The 20755-nt window shown below is 45.6% G+C and overlaps 1 protein-coding gene across 2 annotated transcripts in view; it reads left to right on the top strand.

Annotated features, from left to right (window-relative positions):
• The window catches only part of LOC130402005 (E3 ubiquitin-protein ligase RNF123), a 146163-nt gene that overhangs the window by 66185 nt on the left and 59223 nt on the right, over window positions 1-20755 (top strand). For both annotated transcript variants that reach the window (XM_056606072.1, XM_056606071.1), the window contains exon 36: window positions 355-439. In XM_056606072.1, coding sequence (XP_056462047.1) covers window positions 355-439 — 85 coding nt within the window. The remainder of the gene's footprint in view (window positions 1-354; window positions 440-20755) is intronic.

The following is a 20755-nucleotide window of genomic DNA, read 5'->3' as shown; positions in this document are numbered from 1 at the left end:
CATCCCTGCGGAAGGATATTGGGTGAGACACCAGTGGTGTGGAGTGATTCATCAGATAGGACTCTTGTACTTCCACCACGCTACACGGCTCACCATGGCACCGGTCACAATGATTAAATGGCACGGGAAAAATGAAAGAAATCTTTTGGCATTGTTCACTTTGCCGCTGACGATGCGGTCGTGTGATGGATCGGTGTTACTCCGCTCGGAGGGGAGGGGGGGGGGGGGGGGGGGGTCTCATGAAGACAGCCTCTGCAGAGGACGTGTTTTAGGAACCCTCCCACTGAGCTGATATCCTGTTGTTAAGCACTCGGGGACTGTGATTGAAATGGTGATTTCTCTGTCTGTGTGCAGGGCTGGAGAGTGTGGATCACTACCCCATCCTGGTCGCCGTCACGGGGATCCTGGTTCAGATCCTGGTGGAGGGAGAGAGACAGGGGTAAGTCTTTGTGTGTGTGTGTTTGTGTGTATGTGTGTGTGTGTGTGTGTGTGTGTGTGTGTTCGGACATTCTGTCCCAAGCCCAGGGGACAGAATGACGCTACGCCTCGCCTCCCCACCCCCCTCCATTGTGTCACCGGCCAATCAACCCACACACCCACACCTCCTCATAACCTTTTAGCAAACACGACAAAGACGTAACATCCAAAGTGATACATCACCACAAGCAGGACCTAACGTCTCAGCCCTCAGCGGCCTCGCACTAAAGACCTCCAGGCCTCCAGGACTGTCCCCCTGACAGCCCCATGCTCAGCATGCAGAGGCTGCACCCACATGTCATCATACTAAATGAGCCTAGTTGGGGACATTGCCTTGCACGGCCCGTCGCCCGTCCTCAGACAGCCCAGAGGGTCTGAGGGTGTGTTCTCTGAGAGCCTCTCATCCCCCTGGAGCTGAGGAACGGATTCAGGGCACGCCCGTGCGGCCAGGTGCTCTGGAAGAGCTGTGCGTCTGTTGTTGTGGTGTTTACCGTTGTGCGCACACAGCGTCGTATGGCCTGGCCCCGCGCGCTGCAGCCATTGTATTGATTCATCGCGCTGGCTCTCTCGGTCGCGCTCTCTTCTCTCCCTCCATCTGTCCCTGCCTCCTTGTCTATTTCCCTCTTCCTCTTTATCTTGAGCTTTCGTTGTCCCTCTCTATCTCTCGTTCTCTGTTCTTCCTTTCCATTGCTGTATGTCTTATCTGTATGTCTTATTCTGTTTCTCTCTCTCTGTCTTACTCTCACTCTCACTCTTACTCTCTCTCTCACTGCCTGAAGATTCAGAGGGCTCTATTGTCATGGAATCTCTCTATCTTTCTCTCTTCATCTCCCTCTCTATATCTCTGCCTTTCTCTATCCCTAGCCTTCTCTCACTTTTTCTCAAGATTCAGAGGGCTTTATTGCCATGGCATCTCTCTCTCTCGCTCTCGCTCTCTCCCCTAGGATTCAGAGGGCTTAACAACATCGCATCGCGCTCTCTCTCTCTCTCTCTCTCTCTCTCTCTCTCTCTCTCTCTCTCTCTCTCTCTCTCTCTCTCTCTCTCTCTCTCTCTCTCTCTCTCTCTCGCTCTCTCTCTCTCTCTCTCCTAGGATTCAGAGGGCTTAACAACATCGCATCTCTCTCTCTCTCTCTCTCTCTCTCTCTCTCTCTCTCTCTCTCTCTCTCTCTCTCTCTCTCTCTCTCAGAGGGCTTTATTTCCATGGCCTCTCTCTCTCTGGCTGCTGGGGGCCTGCCGTCTCTGTAAATAAACAGTCTATATTACAGCCACTGAATTATGAATTCCAACATCTCCTAATTTCCATAAACTCCATGGAAGCCCACAGGAATATCAATTGTCTGAACAATATATATATTAGAATATGAAATATATATAGGGTACATTGTTTGAGATACAACCCATTGGTGAGCTCAGGGATGCCTAAAGGTAGACTGCGGACATTGGGAACTCGCGCCCTGACCTTTACTTATACATCTAAAAATAAAACCTGTGCTTAATACTGTGACACATATGAACACGGCACTCCTGCCAGCTAGGCAGATGAACACGGTTCTAACACGGTTTTAACACCCTGTGAATTAATGACCAGCAGATTGCCTCTGGAACCCCGTGCTCACAGGAAGTCAGTAGTATCCTTCCTTCCCCCTCTGTTCTCCGCAGCGTCTTCAGTAACTATTACACGTCACTAACCTCCTTTGGAAACCTTAATACCTCAACCCACACACTTGAGTTAATGCACATTTTGCACTTAATTTTTATTACTTTGTTTTTACAAAGTTTATTCTTACATTTACTTTGCTATTTGTCTTTTCTATTTTGTTTCAAGTGTTTTATTGTATTGCATTATCTTTACCTGCCATATTTAGTTTAGCCTGTTTTATATTCCTCATTTCCCCACCTGAGATAAATTAAGTTTTCTCTTATTTTTCTTATTAACTTCCTCCCTCAAGCCCCCCAGACATCACCGCATCCTTCTCTGCCTTTCATAGAATATTCCCTCATTGTTATTTTATTTTCACTCCCCAACTTTTTCCTCATTACCGCCATTTCCTTTAGTGTTTATCTTTCCATTAGCCCAGCCAATCATGACGTTGTCTTCTTCTGCTCCTCCTCGACGGAAGCTACAATACTTTTTATGAAATGATTGTGTTCGCTGCTCTCTGATTGAATCATCAAACAGAGGAGTGCCATTCTGTCCAGTACAGTACCTCTGAATAAGTGTACTCCAAGGTCCATCCCTAATGATGGGACCAAGTCTTATCATTATAAAACATATTGTTGTACACTGCTGTTTACTTCGGTACATCCATGGAGTGTTCTCCACACATGCTGCCGGTGATTGCAGGTCCCTCTCCATCTTGACTCGCTTGGGGGAGGAGCGTTATTTGACTGTGTGTGTGTGTGTGTGTGTGTGTGTGTGTGTGTGTGTGTGTGTGTGTGTGTGTGTGTGTGTGTGTGTGTGTGTGTGTGTGTGTGTGTGTGTGTGTGTGTGTGTGTGTAGTTGGGTGTGTGTGTGTACATGTTCAAGCATACATTAACGCTTGTGGGCTCAATGTGTTTGTATGTCCTTGCAGAGTGTCAAAGGCTGGCTGTTGAACTGCTATTTTCAGCCCTTTGAATCCGGTCCAAACCTCCCCGAGACTCCTTTTCCCAGAATCCCCAGGTTCCAATTACACCCAGGTTTGGGGACGCGACACGTTTAAGGTGTGAACCTGTCACCCGATGACTTCCTTCCTGCGACAGAAATACCTAACAGACGTTTCAACCTTCTCCCTTCTCGTTTCTGAATTTCCAATCTTTCTAATTTTCTCACTGTCGTCTGCCCCCCATCACTCTTTTCATTAATCTCTCACCCTTTCTTCTCACTTCAACTCCTCCTCTGAATCATTTTCATATGCCTTCATCACTCTCTGGACAGAATGGCCCCCTCCCTGCACTGCTGATCCTTTTGTAGTTTATATGACTACCGTTGGTTGGTGATTGCTTCTTCTGGGTTCAAGGATCCCTCTTAAGGGGCCCACACTATGCCCAGACTCAAACCAACGGCCAACTGCCTTTATCCGCCCACTCCGTGGCCTCTCGTCTGACCCGTCGGGCAGAAAAGCTGCATTGAAACACACCACAAAGACTGCTGCCAACGACACAGTAGCGTGTACGTTCTGCGCTTGCACGAGATGCAGTAAGTCTCCTTAACATCGGGTGGCGCTAGTCTCGTGGCGATGGTCCGCCCCTCCCACACACCTCGCTGAGTCACTGGTTGTGTGCTAGCAGCACACAACCAACCCAAACGTTTCAAATGGCCAACAGTTGGGCCAGTGTGTTCCACGCTATACACCGTTGGCTTGTGACTTCAACCCCGGCTTGTAATATCTGGGAGAACTGTGAGATTTACTCTCTGTCTGTTTTGACTCTGAACCGGATACCTAAAAGGGATATTGAATTACACTTTCTGATGTCCGATAACGTTGATTAAGATAAAGGTCAGTAATCGGTCTCTTTGTCGACTGATGTTACACTTTATCAACCCGCGTTCTCCCCCACTTTGATTAGACCCATTCCTCGTACTCCGTGGGATAATCCGTTTTTCCGCTAATTTCGTTTTATCGGAAGACATGCGATAAGCGTTATTAATAACTCCATTGTTGGTTGTCCTCCCGTCTGGGTTTCCCGCAGGTTTTTGTCATGATTATTATTCCACACGTTTGAATTTCCTCCCTAGTCTAATAATTGTGACCATGCAAGTGCTTATATTTTATAGGGGACAAAATACAATTTTCTCTAGAACCACCACCACTGAGTCGAATACCACCCATGTTCCACGTGAAATCGTAAAGATTTCACGTGGAACACGCTTTAGTTATTCCTGTGCAAAGATGTTATGAAACTGATAATTTGCACGGATCTCGTACAGATTAGCTTGGAACGTGTGCTACAAAGTGCTGCAAAGCTTCCCTGTTCCACCGCCGTTGGAAATGAGGATGCATCAGTGAAAGCAGTGGCAGGTTGAGTCGATAAAGTTCTGGATGTCACATCATTGCCTGAGCATTACCAGCTCCGATATGGGGGCTTGTACTACTCTCCACCTAACAAGATCCTCCGGTGAATAGGATTAATGTAATGGATGCATTGTTTGGTGATAGGGGGCGGGGTTGGGAGATTACCTTCACTGCAGAAACAAAAATGAACCATTTTGCTATATCCAACGTTAGCCAAGACTCTATGTTTAAAAGGTGGGCATGTGGAAGTTGTTTAAATTAGCTTGAGTGCGTTTTAGACGATTCAATAAAAGGAACTTTTACCCTATACCCAGATTGTCCGGATTGAAGATGTATGCACATTTCGCTAATTAGATCCTTTTAACTGTTAAATGTTCTGCTAGGAGGCTGAGTACAGAAGGGGAGTTCACAAGCCATGCAAGTGTGAAAGAACGGGCTATCGTAACAATACAAAACGTGGCGCTTTCCAATCAGTGCAGGGCGGCAGATGGCAGCACAGCTGAGTCAACCGCGGTGGAGTCGGAAGAGTGATGAGTTAATCTCGTTTATAAGGCACGTGGCCAAGAAAAAGTCTGATAAATCAGAGGGCTGTGTACTAAATGTTTCATCAGCTATGTAACAGTAGGCTAAACTGTTTGACGTAGTAGCCTTCTCTAAATCAGCCTTATTTTGTTGTATCTGACAAGCCAGGCTTGTAAAGGTGCATTAGGTCACATTTCCGCATTGAAATATCTAGCAACTACTTGACCTAACTTAATCAAACTACTACTTTTGTTATTGTTTTGATTGAGAGATACCTAGTGGCAGGAATTACATAGGAATGGCGAACCTACAAAAAGCTGGTGTGTTTCAGCAGGGACACTAGTTTCTTCTTCCAAACACGTAAGTCGAACGCGTGAATGTCACACGGTCAGCTCCGGATAGTTGAGCAAGTATCTATCGGCAAATTGATTCCGTCCCAGGGGTTAATAAACCATGGGGAAGAAGGTTAACATTGCTTAGAATCGAACGCTTCTGCGAACTGGATAATAAATAGACGGTAAGGGTGGCCCCTTGGGGGGATGATTTGACGCCTGTACGATGGGGAGGTTTCAGTAAGGTCCCCCTCTAGCCGGGTCAGCTAAACTGTCAAGTTAAATCACCCGAAGGGCAACAGCTCAGTGCAGCCGGTCACCTTGGGGAGACTACACTTCCCAGAAGACTTTGAGGCAATCCTGTCCCTAGACCGTTAGGGCTGGTTGGCCACAGATTATTACTGTATACGGTTGAATTGATGAGTGATATTAAGATTCAATCAAGGATATGATATATTTAAAATTATCCACCAAACGTACTTATTTCACGTTTTAAGGTTTTCACTTCTGTATGTTTTTTTCTCTACAATACATTTACAAATACTTTATTCTTAATAATAACTCATATCTATAAAATATGATATCTATAATATATATTATACACTAAGATGTCTGTTTTGAAACCTGGTCAGGACTGAAACCTACCGTGTTATTGATCAAGTTCTTTGTGCTTAATTTAATTGCTGCACAGAAGAGGTAATGAGAGTGTGGGGAATAGGAGAATAAAGTCTGAATGAGAGTCTTCGCACTTAAAGCAAAGAAAGCTGAGAGTCCACCTTACTAAAATAGACACGGCAGAGGTGAGCTACAATATCCCATCTGGCTGGTCTGAGGCAAAACCACTAAAATATTACTTTTGTACCAAATCGATGGATTTGCTTCGTAGATCCTAAACCCACTCTAGTGAGCTCGAACATGTTTATCGTGTTTTTACCACACTTTCACTCGTCGGGTTGTTTGAATAATCACAGCAATATCTATGTATATGTGTGTATCTAATTGCGTAGATTAGAGGGGTTCTCTCTTTAGTTTATCAGGGGTTTATTGGCGATCAGCTCGGTACAGTTGGATAACTGCAGAGCTCAGCAATAAGCCGTTATGAACACAGCAGCTGAGGTGTGAAAGCCTCTGATTTAGCATCTGCGTTTGGCTCTCCCGTTCTCAAGGCTAACATTATCCAGAAACTTTTTCATTTAGTGGCGCACTGGCGCCGTAACAAATTTGGTCGCACCAATTTTTTTTTTTTCGCAGTATTGGCTTGTCCTTTGTCACGTACCATCCCTCTGTGTACAATCATTTGGGGTACAATCATTTGGGGCACATTTTGGTAAGTACACGTTATCCTTTTAACGGTTAAGCTGTCGGAAGACACAGAAGCACAGATGGGCAGTAACTTCCAGCACTGCTCCAATCCTTGGCGTGCGTCCCAGCACCACCCATCAAACACAGAACAAGATCCAAAGATCCAGTCTAAAGACGCTTGTTGTCCTTTCACGCAGGGCTGCCCGACGTGACGCTCAGTGGTTCGTCTGGCGCGCGAACCGCTTATTGAAGCCATGCCGTAACAGAGACCGACTCGGCCAAAAAATGGATCCGAAAGCCACCGTCTTCCTCCACACTGCAATTACTGCTGATATTGTTGATATTGCTTCGCTTCTTCAGCGTTATCCTGTACAACATGTGTATTGCTACGTCAACTAATGTCGGCGTTGGGCCAGCCCTGTTTTACTTGTAACATGGCGTCGCTGGAAAGAAGTATGGTGGAAAAATAGTATACTTATATTGTTTGGGAAGAACCCTGATGTAAATAGGCCTGGGAAAATGTACCTGGCGTCATCAAAACAAACTGTTGCAGTCTTGAACCCTGCTCACCGAGCAAGGCTGACGCTATCAGAGGCTGATTAATAGCTTATGTAAATCCTGGTGCAAGCGCAGCACATCCTTATCGATACGCATGTGCTACCTTTGGGGCGAGAGTGAGGCTGACACCAGAATCAATGCACTGGGAGACTGGGGGTCTGCTATACCATCACACTGGGAGATTGGTCTGCTGTACCATTACACTGGGAGACTGGTCTGCTGTACCATTACACAGGGTTTTAGTTGAATAGAAAACGTAAAAATCTCAAAGCCTGAAAATGAGGGCTTACACATTTTGCAAAAACTCCTCAATAATGATGTGAAAGAATATATATTTTTAAGTGTTCAGAGTACAATGAACACATTTAGAATATTATATTGTTAGGGTGAATAATTCCTTTAAGAGCAGAAATAGAAGCAGGGCCACAGCATGATCCATTTAAACTCCCCTAGCCCACTTCAAGGGTAATACTGAATGGTAACAGTATACTCTGGGGATGTGGGGGTACATAGAGACAGAGAGGGCCCCACAGTAGAAGTAGTTTGTGAGGAGGGGTTGGAAATTAAGGCCGCTTGTTGGGTTGTAACTGGTTATAACTGGTGCTTACTGGGTGGAAGCACTCCCTTTCTCCCCATGTCCGGTCAGACAGATACCAAAGTAAAACAGGAAACACACCAAAACAATGCAAGGAAACAGACAGACCATGACAACTGATGACTAATGTTTACGTCTTTATACTCCTTACTTCGCAGCACACTTTCCTCCCATGTGTCCTTTTGTCTTTTTAAGTATAACCTGCAGATCCGAAAAATGTCAGATATTATCTTGACAACCCCTTAATGGGAGAGTTAATTTGACCCCACATGTCTGGAGGGTCTGACTGATGTTGACTATTTGGAGTGGCTGCTGTTTAAAGCTTCTGAATGGGGCGAGCGTTCAACAGCCCTGACGGCTCCATCACTCATCCACTGATTCTCTCCCGTCCTCTTCTGATTCATTTCCTCAGTCAACCGTGACCCCCATTACTATGTATTAACCTAGGGGCATCTTCTCAAGGAAGCATCTACTCAAATTAGGTTCGCTTTGCAGAGACACGGGGTCCAGTTTCATACCGGGAGGAGGATCGCTTCTGATTCCATTCGTTGGACTGGAAGAGTGAGGAAATTCCCAAAGTAACCTTGGCCTTACCGTATTTTCCGCACTATAAGGCGCACTTAGAAGCCTTTAATTTTCTCAAAGAACGAGCGTGCGCCTTATAATCCGGAGCGCCTTATGTGGCGAACACACAAACACTTAGAAGGCGGACACACGTTCACCAAGACGGGGAGACGGGGAGACGGCGCCGGGCGACTTACGCCACTATCTGCCAATGGATCGTGGATGCCTGGGCTCAGTGGGCTGACATATCAATCTGAACTCTGGTCCGAGCTTTCACGAAGGCAGGAATAATCACTGAACTGCCAGGTAACAGCAGCGTCACTGACTCGGATAATGACGAAAGGGAGCCGGGCATGTTGGATGCCGTAGGCTCGCCCAAATGTTCAATTCGGACACTGAAGAAGAAGAATTCGAGGGATTCGTGGACGGGGAATGAACTGAAAAAGTGAGCTTTACGTGTTACACGTAACTGAACAATGTTGAGTTATGCACTAACGTTTGAATTAGCGGTATCAGACTGTGTTTCTTTACGTGTTTACAACTGAACATGGCTGGGAGATATTGTGAATATGCACATTAACGTTTGAACAACGTTGAGTTATTGTGAATGCACTACGTATAAAACATAGTTTTATACGTAAGTTGGACAATTTTGAGAGTTACTATATTGTGAATGCACTAACGTTTGATTTAGTGGTATCAGACTGTTTCTTTTACTACGTGTTTACTGAATCAGGGAAAAGTTCCCCTCCACGTTTGGGAGAAGAGTGAATAAGGCTTGGAGATATTGTTAAAATACACATTAACGTTTCAACATCGTTACCATGGGAGTGAACAGAGTTGTCAGAACGCTTAATAAAGTTTGACTTTATCTGACTGTTTTGTTGACATTCTCTTTAGCACAGCTCGGTCTAGTGGATGCATAACCCAACCCCAGTCAAACGTTTGACTGCAGTATCTTCTATTCTATGCGCCTTATAATCCGGTGCGCCCTATATATGAAAACAGTTCTAAAATAGGCCATTCATTGAAGGAGCGCCTTATAACCCGTTGCGCCTTATAGTGCGGAAAATACGGTACTAGGAATCATGTGTGTGTGTGCGTGCGCGAGTGTATACACTTCTGTACATGCATACACAGAAGTATGTACAGTACTTATCTTGAGCTTTAATATTAGTATAACATGGGATCAGGATCCATAGAAATGCATCTCAAAAACATGCCTACCTATTTCTCATTCTGACAAATCTTCTAACGAAGCGAATACTTGGATGGCCAGCAGACCTAGTAGATCTTATCTACCTGGTAGAACTTACCTACTCGAAACATGACAAATAGTGTTCCATTTTATACTACTCCTGCTCTACTTCAAAGCAAGTTCCCTATTTTCTGTGGGAAGGATCCTTCTAGAAAACACATGTTCACTCCTGGCAGGGGGGTTGTTAAAAATAGAAATAATAAGAAGTGTTTGAGTCCCGACTCCTCCTCCTTCCACCTCCACCTCCTCCTTCTCATCCTCCTCCTCCTCCTCTTCCTCCTGCTGCCGTCTGGCTACAACAAGCTCTGCTTCTCTTCCTGCTCCCCTGTGTCCTCAAGAAGCCCCATTACCTCCGCACACACCACGGAAGAATCCTTAACGTTCCTGTCCCTCTCTCATAATAATGACAATAATTCACAACCACACTCCACAGGAGATCATTCTACAAGCAGCCAAACATCCATGATGGCAGCTGCTCAAACTGAACTGTTAGAAGTATAAAGTCCGATAAGATGTATTTTGTTGCTGGGGCATTAAATTAGCCTGGTTACCATCAGAACCGTCCATTTTGGAGACTGGATCGGGTCAAGCTCAAGATCCAACACAAGAATACCAAGCAACACAGCTGCAATCCGCTCGTAAAAGAACCAACAAAGGATACCCAGTCAAAGAGAAGACAGAACAAAGACACGCATGACATACTTGCAATTGTCTTGCAATCGTTGCTTAATGTGCTGTAGGTAACAGTAAGAGCTTTTATTGAGTCATTTGTCAAAAGTGGCATAGCCAGTGTGCTGTGAAAATATGTGAAAAAACAATTTAGATCTCAGGCCTGATCAAGGCATCTTTTCCCTGATTGGTTCAGAAATCCAATCCTGCCTTTCATTCAGTGGTGTGTGAAATGCAACACTCGTCAATGGGTAGACATTGAGGGAGGGGAACGAACTGAGGGGGTGTTGTTTTGGTTGTTTACTTTCAAAATCTTACCAAGAACTCTCTTGAGGCATTTTTACACTGCCAAGCTTTCTTGGTTTACTGGAGAAAGGCGGGGCTGCACACAGAGAGTAGACCTCTTTAGAATAATTTGCATACTACGAATGTATTTATTTTTTTAATGATTCAAGAGACTCGCATGCACGAATGAGTATACATCTGAGTGTAGGCTACAAACGTAAATAACTATTTACAAGTGCAAAAACGCCAATATATTCTTTATTTTGCTGACCACTTTTTTTTTTGCACGACAAAGCCTCATGAGGAAAGTTCCTCAGTGTTTTTCTCGTAGAACACCATCTGTCCCCGTCTTCGTTTAATAAGACTGCATCACCTTCTCTCCCATGATCAGAAGCTCTCAAAAAGAAGCAGCCAATGGGGTAGGATCCAGGAGGGTAAATTGGGGTGCAAACTCAGGCCGGTATATTACCTCGGCCACTGTAAACTTGTGGACCATGCTGGGAAAATGGCGTGCATAAGACGGGCATATTTGGCAGTGTGAAAAACGTAAGATTCTCTGCTTTTCCATATCTTTCTCCTTCTCTTTTTCTCTCTCTCTCTCTCTCTCTCTCTCTCTCTCTCTCTCTCTCTCTCTCTCTCTCTCTTTCCACAACTATATTTCCCACTCTATTTCTCTCTCTCTCTCTCTCTCTCTCTCTTTCCACAACTATATTTCCCACTCTATTTCTCTCTCTCTCTCTCTCTCTCTCTCTCTCTCTCTCTCTCTCTCTCTCTCTCTCTCTCTCTCTCTCTCTCTCTCTCTCTCTCTCTCTCTCTCTCTCTGTCTCTCCACAACTCGAGTCTTAACCACAGCACCTTCTTAATCTTGTAGTTGAAACCCCCACATTGCGTGATAAGCCTCAGTCCACGGTGTCTTGGTCGTAATGCATCGGGGTGCAATGCTGGTTGATATAACAGAGTTAAACCACAGGGACCTCTCCCTACCACGGGGCCCGGGGCTGTCTACTCAGCTAATTACCAACATCGTTATGAGTGTGCTCAGCTGGCTGGCAGTCTGAGGAAGTGTGCAGCGAGTACATGGATTCATTCCGTTTGGAAATGGTTCATTAATGTAGGTCATTGCTAGACCCAGTGTTGCTGCGACTCTTGTGATCCTTGTCGTTAATTGTATGCGTAATTATTTATAGTGCACTGTGCTGGTTTGTAGTTATCCACCCGTCCATCTATCTGTCAATTCTTCTGTCCAATGCATCCATCCATCCATCCATCCATCTAATCTCCATCCATCGGTCTGTCTATCAATGCATCCATCCATCTATCCATCCATCTACTCTACATCCATCAATCTGTCGGTCTATCCATGTATTCATTAATAATTGTCACCTTTACTCCATCTCTGTCCTATTGAAGTCTCCACTGCCTGTTTCATGATTGACATTTCCCATCATATGTACTCTTTTTTGTGGTTGGGAACATGATGGAGAAATGCAGATGAGCTCTCTTCACCGCTAACTTTTCTTACATCAGCCCTGCCTCACTACTATCCCTTATCATAGCTGCTCTTAGTTCTCTCTGTTAAAAGAGGTAGCGCGCTCTCTCTCTCTCTCTCTCTCTCTCTCTCTCTCTCTCTCTCTCTCTCTCCCCCATCTCATGTTCCTCTGGAGGACAATTAGCCCTCTTTTTCTCCTCTTATAATATAATAAATGTAATTACACACACACACACAGACCCATCCACACTCCTCCATTCAACCGTCCATCCCACGACTCATACTCATCCTAACCCTCCACTCATGCTTTACCTCGCTCATCCCTCATGTCATGCTCCTCATTTAATTTGCCCGGCACAATTAAACTCTGTTTGTTTTGTCATTTTATTTCATCTTTCCGAAAGCCCTCTACAAATTTTCTACAAACATTTGTAATCCTATTTAATTCTTACTGCAATGAAAAGTACAATCTGGTTCCAACAACTGGCTTCTAGTGAACCTGTGAGAAGCTGTGTGTTAGCAGAGACATACAGCTATCAGTTTTCAGCTTCATAGACCGCTGGGCTGCGAGCGCATGTGGAAAGGTGTTCAACGCCACACACACACACACACACACACACACACACACACACACACACACACACACACACACACACACACACACACACACACACACACACACACACACACACACACACACACACACACACACACACACACACACACACACACACACACACACAGAGAGAGAGAAAAAGATACAAACAGAAGAGGAGGATCGTAGTCCTTCCTCAGCCTTCCAACCCCATCCCCTCTTTCCGGTTTCTCCAAATCTCCTCAGTGCATCTCCTTCCACCTCCTTCTCTCAATCTTCACATTCTTTCTCTTATCTCCTTCTCCACCACCAACTCCTCCTTCACCTCCCCCTCTACCCTCCCCTCCTCTCCACCTTTACATTCTTTCTCCCATCTCCACCACCAGCTCCTCCTCCTCCCCCTCCTCCTTTCCACCTTCCCGTTGTTTCCCTCATCTCCACCACCTCCTCCTCTCGCACCCCTCCTCTCCCCCTTCACGTTCTTTCTCCCATCAACTTCTCCACCACCAACTCCCCCTCCTCCTCCTCCACCACTAGCTCCTCCTCCTCCACCACTAGCTCCTCCTCCTCCACCACTAGCTCCTCCTCCCCCACCCCCTCCTCGTTTGTTGTCGTGGCACTAAATCAGTGGTTCCTCTCTGTGCTCGTCCTGGGGGCGGTGGGAGACGTCATGGCCCACCGCTGATGGCTCTCAGGCATCTGCTCTGATGGCCTCCCCCCCAACCTCACCCCCCTCACCCAGGTCCTCTCCCCTTAGCTCAGTCCTGCTGTTTTTACAACATTTTGCTGTATTGTGCACCTTCTTTCTCGGCTCCCACTTTCTATCTCTCTCTCGCTCTCTCGCTCTCACTCTCTTGCTCTCTCGCTCTCTCTCTCTCTCTCGCTCTCTCTCGCTCTCTCGCTTTTTCTCTCTTGCTCTCTCGCTCTCTCTCTCTCTCTCGCTCTCTCTCGCTCTCTCGCTTTCTCTCTCTCTCTCGCTCTCGCTCTTTCTCTCTCTAGTAAACAACATTTGCACTCACAACATTGTCATACTCTTTCAAGAAAAGCATAGAAGGAACGATAACAATATATGCCAGTTGGTGGAGGCGGCATATATTTTCTTCAATTTCTCTTTATCACCCCTATCCTTCTGTCCCGTTATTATTTTCCTTTCTCCTTTCCTTTGTTGAATGGACTACTAAAACCTTCTCCTCCTTCTCCTTATTTCTCTGCTCCTCCCAATCCACTTCTCGCCCTTCTTCCTTCTCGTCCTTCTCTCCCTCATCATCCTCCACCTCCCCCTCCTCGCCCTCCAGCTCCTCCCAGTCTCATAGTGTAGAAAATCAATGGCGCTAATCATTGTCCATTACTGCCTGGCCGAATGACATCAGCAGCTGTAGCTTCCCAGAGATTAGATCGGCACCAAGCTAATTAGCTTAGCGCTTTCGGGGCCATCAGAAGACAGGGCTCAGGGGGCACGCTGATGTTGTTATTTGTGTCTTTGTGAATTTAGCATTTGGTGTTGTCCTGTGCTGAAGCCATACATGTTATGTCAGGAGGATTGTGAAACCAGGGAATAGCCTGCTCCCATGTGGGGTGTATAGCATTCTTTCAGATCCTATTCTATGTTGGCACTTGGGTTCAAATAAACCTTTTGGAATTGTATTGTTGACACTATGTTTGAATGTTAAAGTGCCTTTATTTTACCCAGAGTTGTTACGTTGACTAACCATTATTAGCCATTCAACAATATATCCATTAATGACATCACAAGTGGGAGGGTCGACCCTGAGGTTCGATGACTCCGCCCCACTGTTGGAACAGCTCCCCTGGTAGGCTCGTCATTGGTCCCTCCGACATCCGTCGGGGGGCACACTCCCACTTTTGATTTCACTATAGGGTAGATCACACCGAGTGGTTGAGTAGGGGCCCTTTAATTGTGGCCTGGGCAGTATCCTTTATGTGTGTATTGTGTTGTGGAGTGTATTGTTTAGTGACGGTTTCAACGTCAGAGTGTGCCGAGAGAGATGCCAATTAGTGCCGACGTAAGTACCCTCCATATGGAGGTCTCAAAAGGCGTTTTGGACTCCAAATACGATGGCTCTGATTGGTTCTTGGTGGCCATGTGATCATGTCTCTCGCATCACCCATGACGTCCACACACACAAATACACACAAGGCCCTCATATGTTGTGATTGCATCCCAATGATTGGACGCGTTTCAGTATTGTCGACGGATGTAATTGTGGGTCTGCCGGTCGCTAATTGGTTATGTTGATCTTCGTCCCGCTGGATCTGTAATTACAGCAGCTTCCCTTTGTTGGAGGTGTAGCTCTGAAGGACGATGATCTTCTGGTCTCCTGATGGTGGTGAACTGGCCTCTAGTGAACCTGTGAGCCACAACGCCACACGCAAACAAAAACAGACAGAGCCACACACTCACACACAGTAAAAGATACAAACAGCAACAGATACAGACCCACGCACGCACGCACGCACGCAGGCACGCACGCACGCACGCACGCACGCACGCACGCACGCACACACACAGACTCACAGATACACACACACACACACACACACACACACACACACACACACACACACACACACACACACACACACACACACACACACACAGAAAAAGATGCACACAGAAACAGATACAAACACACAAACATAAACCCACAGAAACAGATACAGACAAACACACGCATACAAAAATACACACACACACAGACAGATATGGACCCACACACACGCACGCGCACACACACACACACACACACACACACACACACACACACACACACACACACACACACACACACACACACACACACACACACACACTCAGATAGACTCACGGATACAAACACACACACTGACCCTCACAGTTGCTCATGCGTCTGATTAGCTGGGGGTTATCCGCGTGCGCAGCGAGTAATGATGTGTTGTTAGAGGCCGCTCTCCGGGAAGGTGACGGCCCAGTGTGTTCATTACAGCTTGGCACAGGCCCCGTCTCTCCTCCCCGCCCTTGACCCACTTCCATCCCCCGGGGCCGGTAGTTTTCCGCTCGCTCTCTGAAATTACACACAGACACCCAATCAAGGGCCGGCGTGTTTTCATGATATGACATGAGCCCCGGTAATGGAGTGCTCATCAGAAGGGAGCAGTGCGCTGCCATCATGGTGCGTGGGAGAGGTTGACTTCCTCTCTCGTCGGGAGCTTTGACTGTAAGGCGGATTCGGTGGCAGGTTTCTAAAACAGCTCTAGCCCTCTCCGTAAGGGCTGTGAGGCTCATCAGTGACGACATTCATGGTGGAATAAAGAAGTGGTTATTTATCATGTAATCTTCAATAATATTACGAATGGCCATCACAAATCACCACAGCTCAAATTGACGACTTAATCGCACTTCTTTTGACGAGCCGTCAAAGCCGACCGCATTTATCTCGGATGATTTGAAACGGGGCAAGAGCAACTTGAATACTCACTCTCTGAATACATTAACCGTATTATTTTTGATGTTGACAACATGTAAAGATGACGAGGCCGATGACTCCACACCTGTGACCTTCCAGCTCTACGTGCCTACTAGCGTTCTGTTTTCATCTAGATCCATAGTGCGTCCGTCGGTCGGTAAACAGTGGCGGCGCTGATGGTAGAGTAGGGGCTTCTGAAGGCCAGCTTCAAAAGAACACCTGTTCTGTGTGCGGGAAATAACAGCGAGCTTCCACCGGAGTCAATACCGGCCCGGCTTTAGTTACCAGCAGCCAGCGAGGGATTGCAGGGGCTGGGGAACTCAACCTGAGGCTAGCCGCACTTTATTTTGATGAGAGCTCCCATCCTGCAGCAGGGGATACAGACCGCTGCAGGTGTGTGTGTAGGTGCGCGGGTGTGTGTGTGTGGGTGTGTGTAGGTGTGTGGGTGGATGTGTGTGTAGGACATGGGTTGGGGTAAATACATGTTTGTCCTGAAGTCTAATGTATTTGAAAAGGCACAAATTCTCCTAATACTAATATTTTCTTTGTTTGTGTTTTGTTCTGTAATTATTTCTTCTTATTATTTCTTCATTTAATGGGTGTCTGTTTTTTTAGGTGTTTTACTTAATTTCTTTCTAACCACAAGATTATTTTGAGCATTTATTTTTCAAGTGATTTGTTTGTTTCTTTATTTATTTTCCTCCTTCCCTTCTTGCCCTACTCTTTTTTGTCTGTTTTTAAGTGGTTTTCTCTTTCCTTTTATTAATTTATCCAAATCCTACTCTCTCTCTCTCTCTCCCTCTCCCTCTCCCTCTCCCTCTCCCTCTCCCTCTCCCTCTCCCTCTCCCTCTCCCTCTCCCTCTCCCTCTCCCTCTCCCTCTCCCTCTCCCTCTCTCTCTCCCTCTCCTCTCTCTCTCTCTCTCTCTCTCTCTCTCTCTCTCTCTCTCTCTCTCTCTCTCTTTGATAGAGAATCTTGACAGAAAGTCACATGCACACGCAAAGGCCACTGGTGGAGAATACTATTCAGTGCATCGGGGCATATGTCATGGAGCCCTTCTCATGGTGTAATAAATGAAACTCCATGTACCTTGTTTAATTATTGTCACCCACCATATGTCATCGATCACTCGAAATCCAGTGTACAGCATAAATAATCCTAGCCTTCGGGTTCCCTCCAGATATTTAAATGTGGGTTTTGCATTGAATATCAGTCTGGCATTGTGAGAGCAGTGATAATGGTTCATTATTGGTTACGGCCTTAAGTTACCTTTCTTCTTCTTCTGCACACTGCGCTTCTCCTTGATTGACAGGGAAGACTTAACTCCCTCCCACTTGCATTGATATCTGTATGTCATTTTTGGGAGAGGCATTGAACGGGCTTGATCTGCGGGGAGAAACAGAGCTGTGTTAAAATAATTCACAATGAATCAGGATAGTTACATTCTATACACCATCACAAACATGGATCCCTACCACTTTAATAGGAACAAGCTGCACAGACCTGTAGTGAAAAATATGGATCAGCAACCATATGTTACCTCGCGAACATTTCCGGGAAACGGTTTACGAATTTATTACCGATCTGAGAGGCTGTCTGAGGAAAGGCATCGCTATTTAATGAACTGTGTGTGTGTGTGCGTGTGTGCGTGTGTGTGTGTGTGTGTGTGTGGAGGTGTATGCTGGTTCGTCAGCATCTCAATCTCATGCTACAGTGTTCCTGGTGTAGGCAGGTGTGTTTTCCACTGACCACTTTCAATATTGCACCATCCCGTGATGCAGTCTCGGTTATTTATTGATTTCATTTGAGTCTGAGACACAGTCTCAGGAAGCACAGAGATCTCCTTGAACCAGATAATAAACACACTATTTCTCTGTATTCAGTTTGAGGCAAACACCACACTGTTCCAACGTTATGTTGAAGGCTTCTGACACTGGAAGGTGGAAGTCCAATGGAATAAATAAAACAAAACAAACAGACTGTATTAAGTGCGTTGTGTATTTAAAAGTGTACCGGATTTACAGCTAATGCACAAGAATTTTGAGTGCACTTAAATACCAAGCCTTTGAATGTGCTTTTTTATTTTCCTGGTCCATATCTAAGAGCTTGCTATCACACATATCAACGCCGGCTCCACTTGAGAGAGTAGCCCTTCTGATGTTTCCCCTCGGCTGTGTTGAGGCCTGATACAGTGCCGCACGAGGCAGTTCATGTTTCTAGAAGCCCCGGCCTCCAACCAGCAGTCCAGTTCAAAGCACTGCTGAGAGCACACCACATCCTCCCTCGCTCTTTCAACACAGACGACTTTCAGAGGAGCAGCATTTCGTGGCCGCCATGTCGTCCACTCGATTTACCCTAACTTAGTGTCAGTGCATGTTGTACGTCGTTACACGTGTTGGACTAATGATATATGTCTGTGGTGTGAAACGGACTGTGAGCTCTCTGAAGCCCATTAAAGTAAAGCAGCCTTCTGGTACTTCCCCCCACGGTCGACGTGGTAACGCTGTGCAATCGGACCGAGGCTGCGAGACGTATCGGCATAGCAACTGAACAAATATTTTAACAATCTCCAAAGACTTGTTCCGGTTCTGTCACGGTGCGTAGACTCGTCTTACTCGGCGTCCTCAAAGAGGGAATAAAAGAGCTATTTCTTCTTCTGTAAGGGATTCTCAGAGTCAAATTAACAGCCTTGTGAAAGGCTGTGGTGAAATCGCGGAAAACATTCCTTATTTAATATCCCCTTTCAACCCATCTCTGAGGCGTTGAAAACCCCTGCCACGAGGCTAGTTGAAAGGAAAAGAATGAGGTTGTGCATGGTGCAATGTATTATATTATTTTGTTATGTTATGTATTTTCCCAGCATGCTTTAGGTTTAATCAGGCAAGCATTTAAGCAACATGTGTATTCCGTGTATAAGCCTTTGATTGCTGTAGTGCGTTGGTGATGTATAGCACCCATACCTTTGCATTAAGTCTGAGTGGAACAAGATGGATGGATACAGGTGTGCCTGAAATGAATTGAGATTGCAATATAATTGATTCGTCATGCTTCTTTAAATAAATTGGTACATATTTTATGAATGGTAAATCATGTCAAAAGTGAAGCTTCGGAGTATTATCCAACATTTAGCAGTTTATCGATTAGCGTTTAATCAAGTCGTGCATGAACATACACATCTATATATTTAATTGAACCAACGTTTCTATTTTTATCTGGTATGCTAATGCTGAAATGCCCCCATCAGTTCCCGTATTCATAATTGATGTAACGTCTCATTGTCACATCATAACATTGTAATCAGCATAAATCATCTCTAATGATTATCAATCCAATGGGTAATTGGGTAATTAAGTGTGGTGCGGATGACATTGGTGATTTGATGGAGTTCACTTCCTGTCCTCATTCTTGATGTGTTTACGTCTTGAGTGGCTCCTGGGTTTGTGTGGTGTTGCGGTATATAGGACTTATATAGGACACACAAACACAAACAGTCTTTTTAATGATGCTGCTGTTGCAATCAGACGTATGTCCATGTCATGCTCGACGGACAAGTGTGTGTGTTATGTGTGTTTGTGTGTGTGTATGTGTGTGTGTGTGTGTGTATTTATGTGTGTGTGTGTGTGTGTGTGTGTGTGTGTGCGTGTGTGTGTGTGAGAGAGTGAATGTGTCTCTGTGTGTGTTTGTGAGAGTGTGTGTGCGTGTGTGTGTGTGTGTGTGTGTGTGTGTGTGTGTGTGTGTGTGTGTGTGTGTGTGTGTGTGTGTGTGTGTGTGTGTGTTACTGGCTTATTACTGGTGATATGTCATGCTGCGGAGCGTGTGTGTACCCCTCTCCGGCTGCCTGGGGTCTCCTGTCCCCATGGAAACCAAAGCGTACCTCGACAACACACTGGGCCGAGGGGGGGGGGGGGGGGTCCGACAGGAAGTTCTGACGAAAGTGAAGGAAGGGCGGAAAATGGATGGAGAGAAAAGCAATGGAAAGAGAGGTGGCAGAAGGAAAGAGCTAGGGGTTTACAAACGCATACATACATACATACATACATACATACATACATACATACATACATAATAATAATAATAATAATACATTTAATTTAGAGGCGCCTTTCAAAACACCCAAGGTCACCTTACAGAGCATATAGTCATCATACATATTTAAAAAAAAAAACAAGACATTGTGGAAAAAATAAATAAATAAATAAATAAACAAGCAATAAGAAATAAATAAAACAAAAACAAGACAAAACAAAACAAAAAAACAATCAAAACAGTGATCAGTTAGACGTTGTGTGCGAGTTTGAACAGGTGAGTTTTGAGTTGTGACTTGAAGGTTGTAATGGTGTCTGACTGTTTTATGTGTGGGGGGAGGGAGTTCCAGAGCCTGGGTGCTGAACAGCTGAATGACCGGGCACCCATTGAAGTGAGTCGTGATGTGGGGATACATAGTAGTCCAGCAGAGGTTGAGCGGAGGGAGCGGGAGGGAGTGTATTCTTGGAGGAGGTCGCAGAGATAACTGGGGGCTAGGTTGTGGAGAGCTTTGTAGGTGAGGAGTACATACATACATACATACATACATACATACATACATACACACATACACACATACACACATACACACATTCATGCATTCATATACACATACATACACACTACTC

Source organism: Gadus chalcogrammus, chromosome 13 (genome assembly GCF_026213295.1).
Source record: "Gadus chalcogrammus isolate NIFS_2021 chromosome 13, NIFS_Gcha_1.0, whole genome shotgun sequence".
NCBI classification, from domain to species: Eukaryota; Metazoa; Chordata; class Actinopteri; order Gadiformes; family Gadidae; genus Gadus; species Gadus chalcogrammus.
The sequence above is the reverse complement of the archived record's forward strand: the minus strand, read 5'-3'. Positions and strand labels throughout refer to the sequence as shown.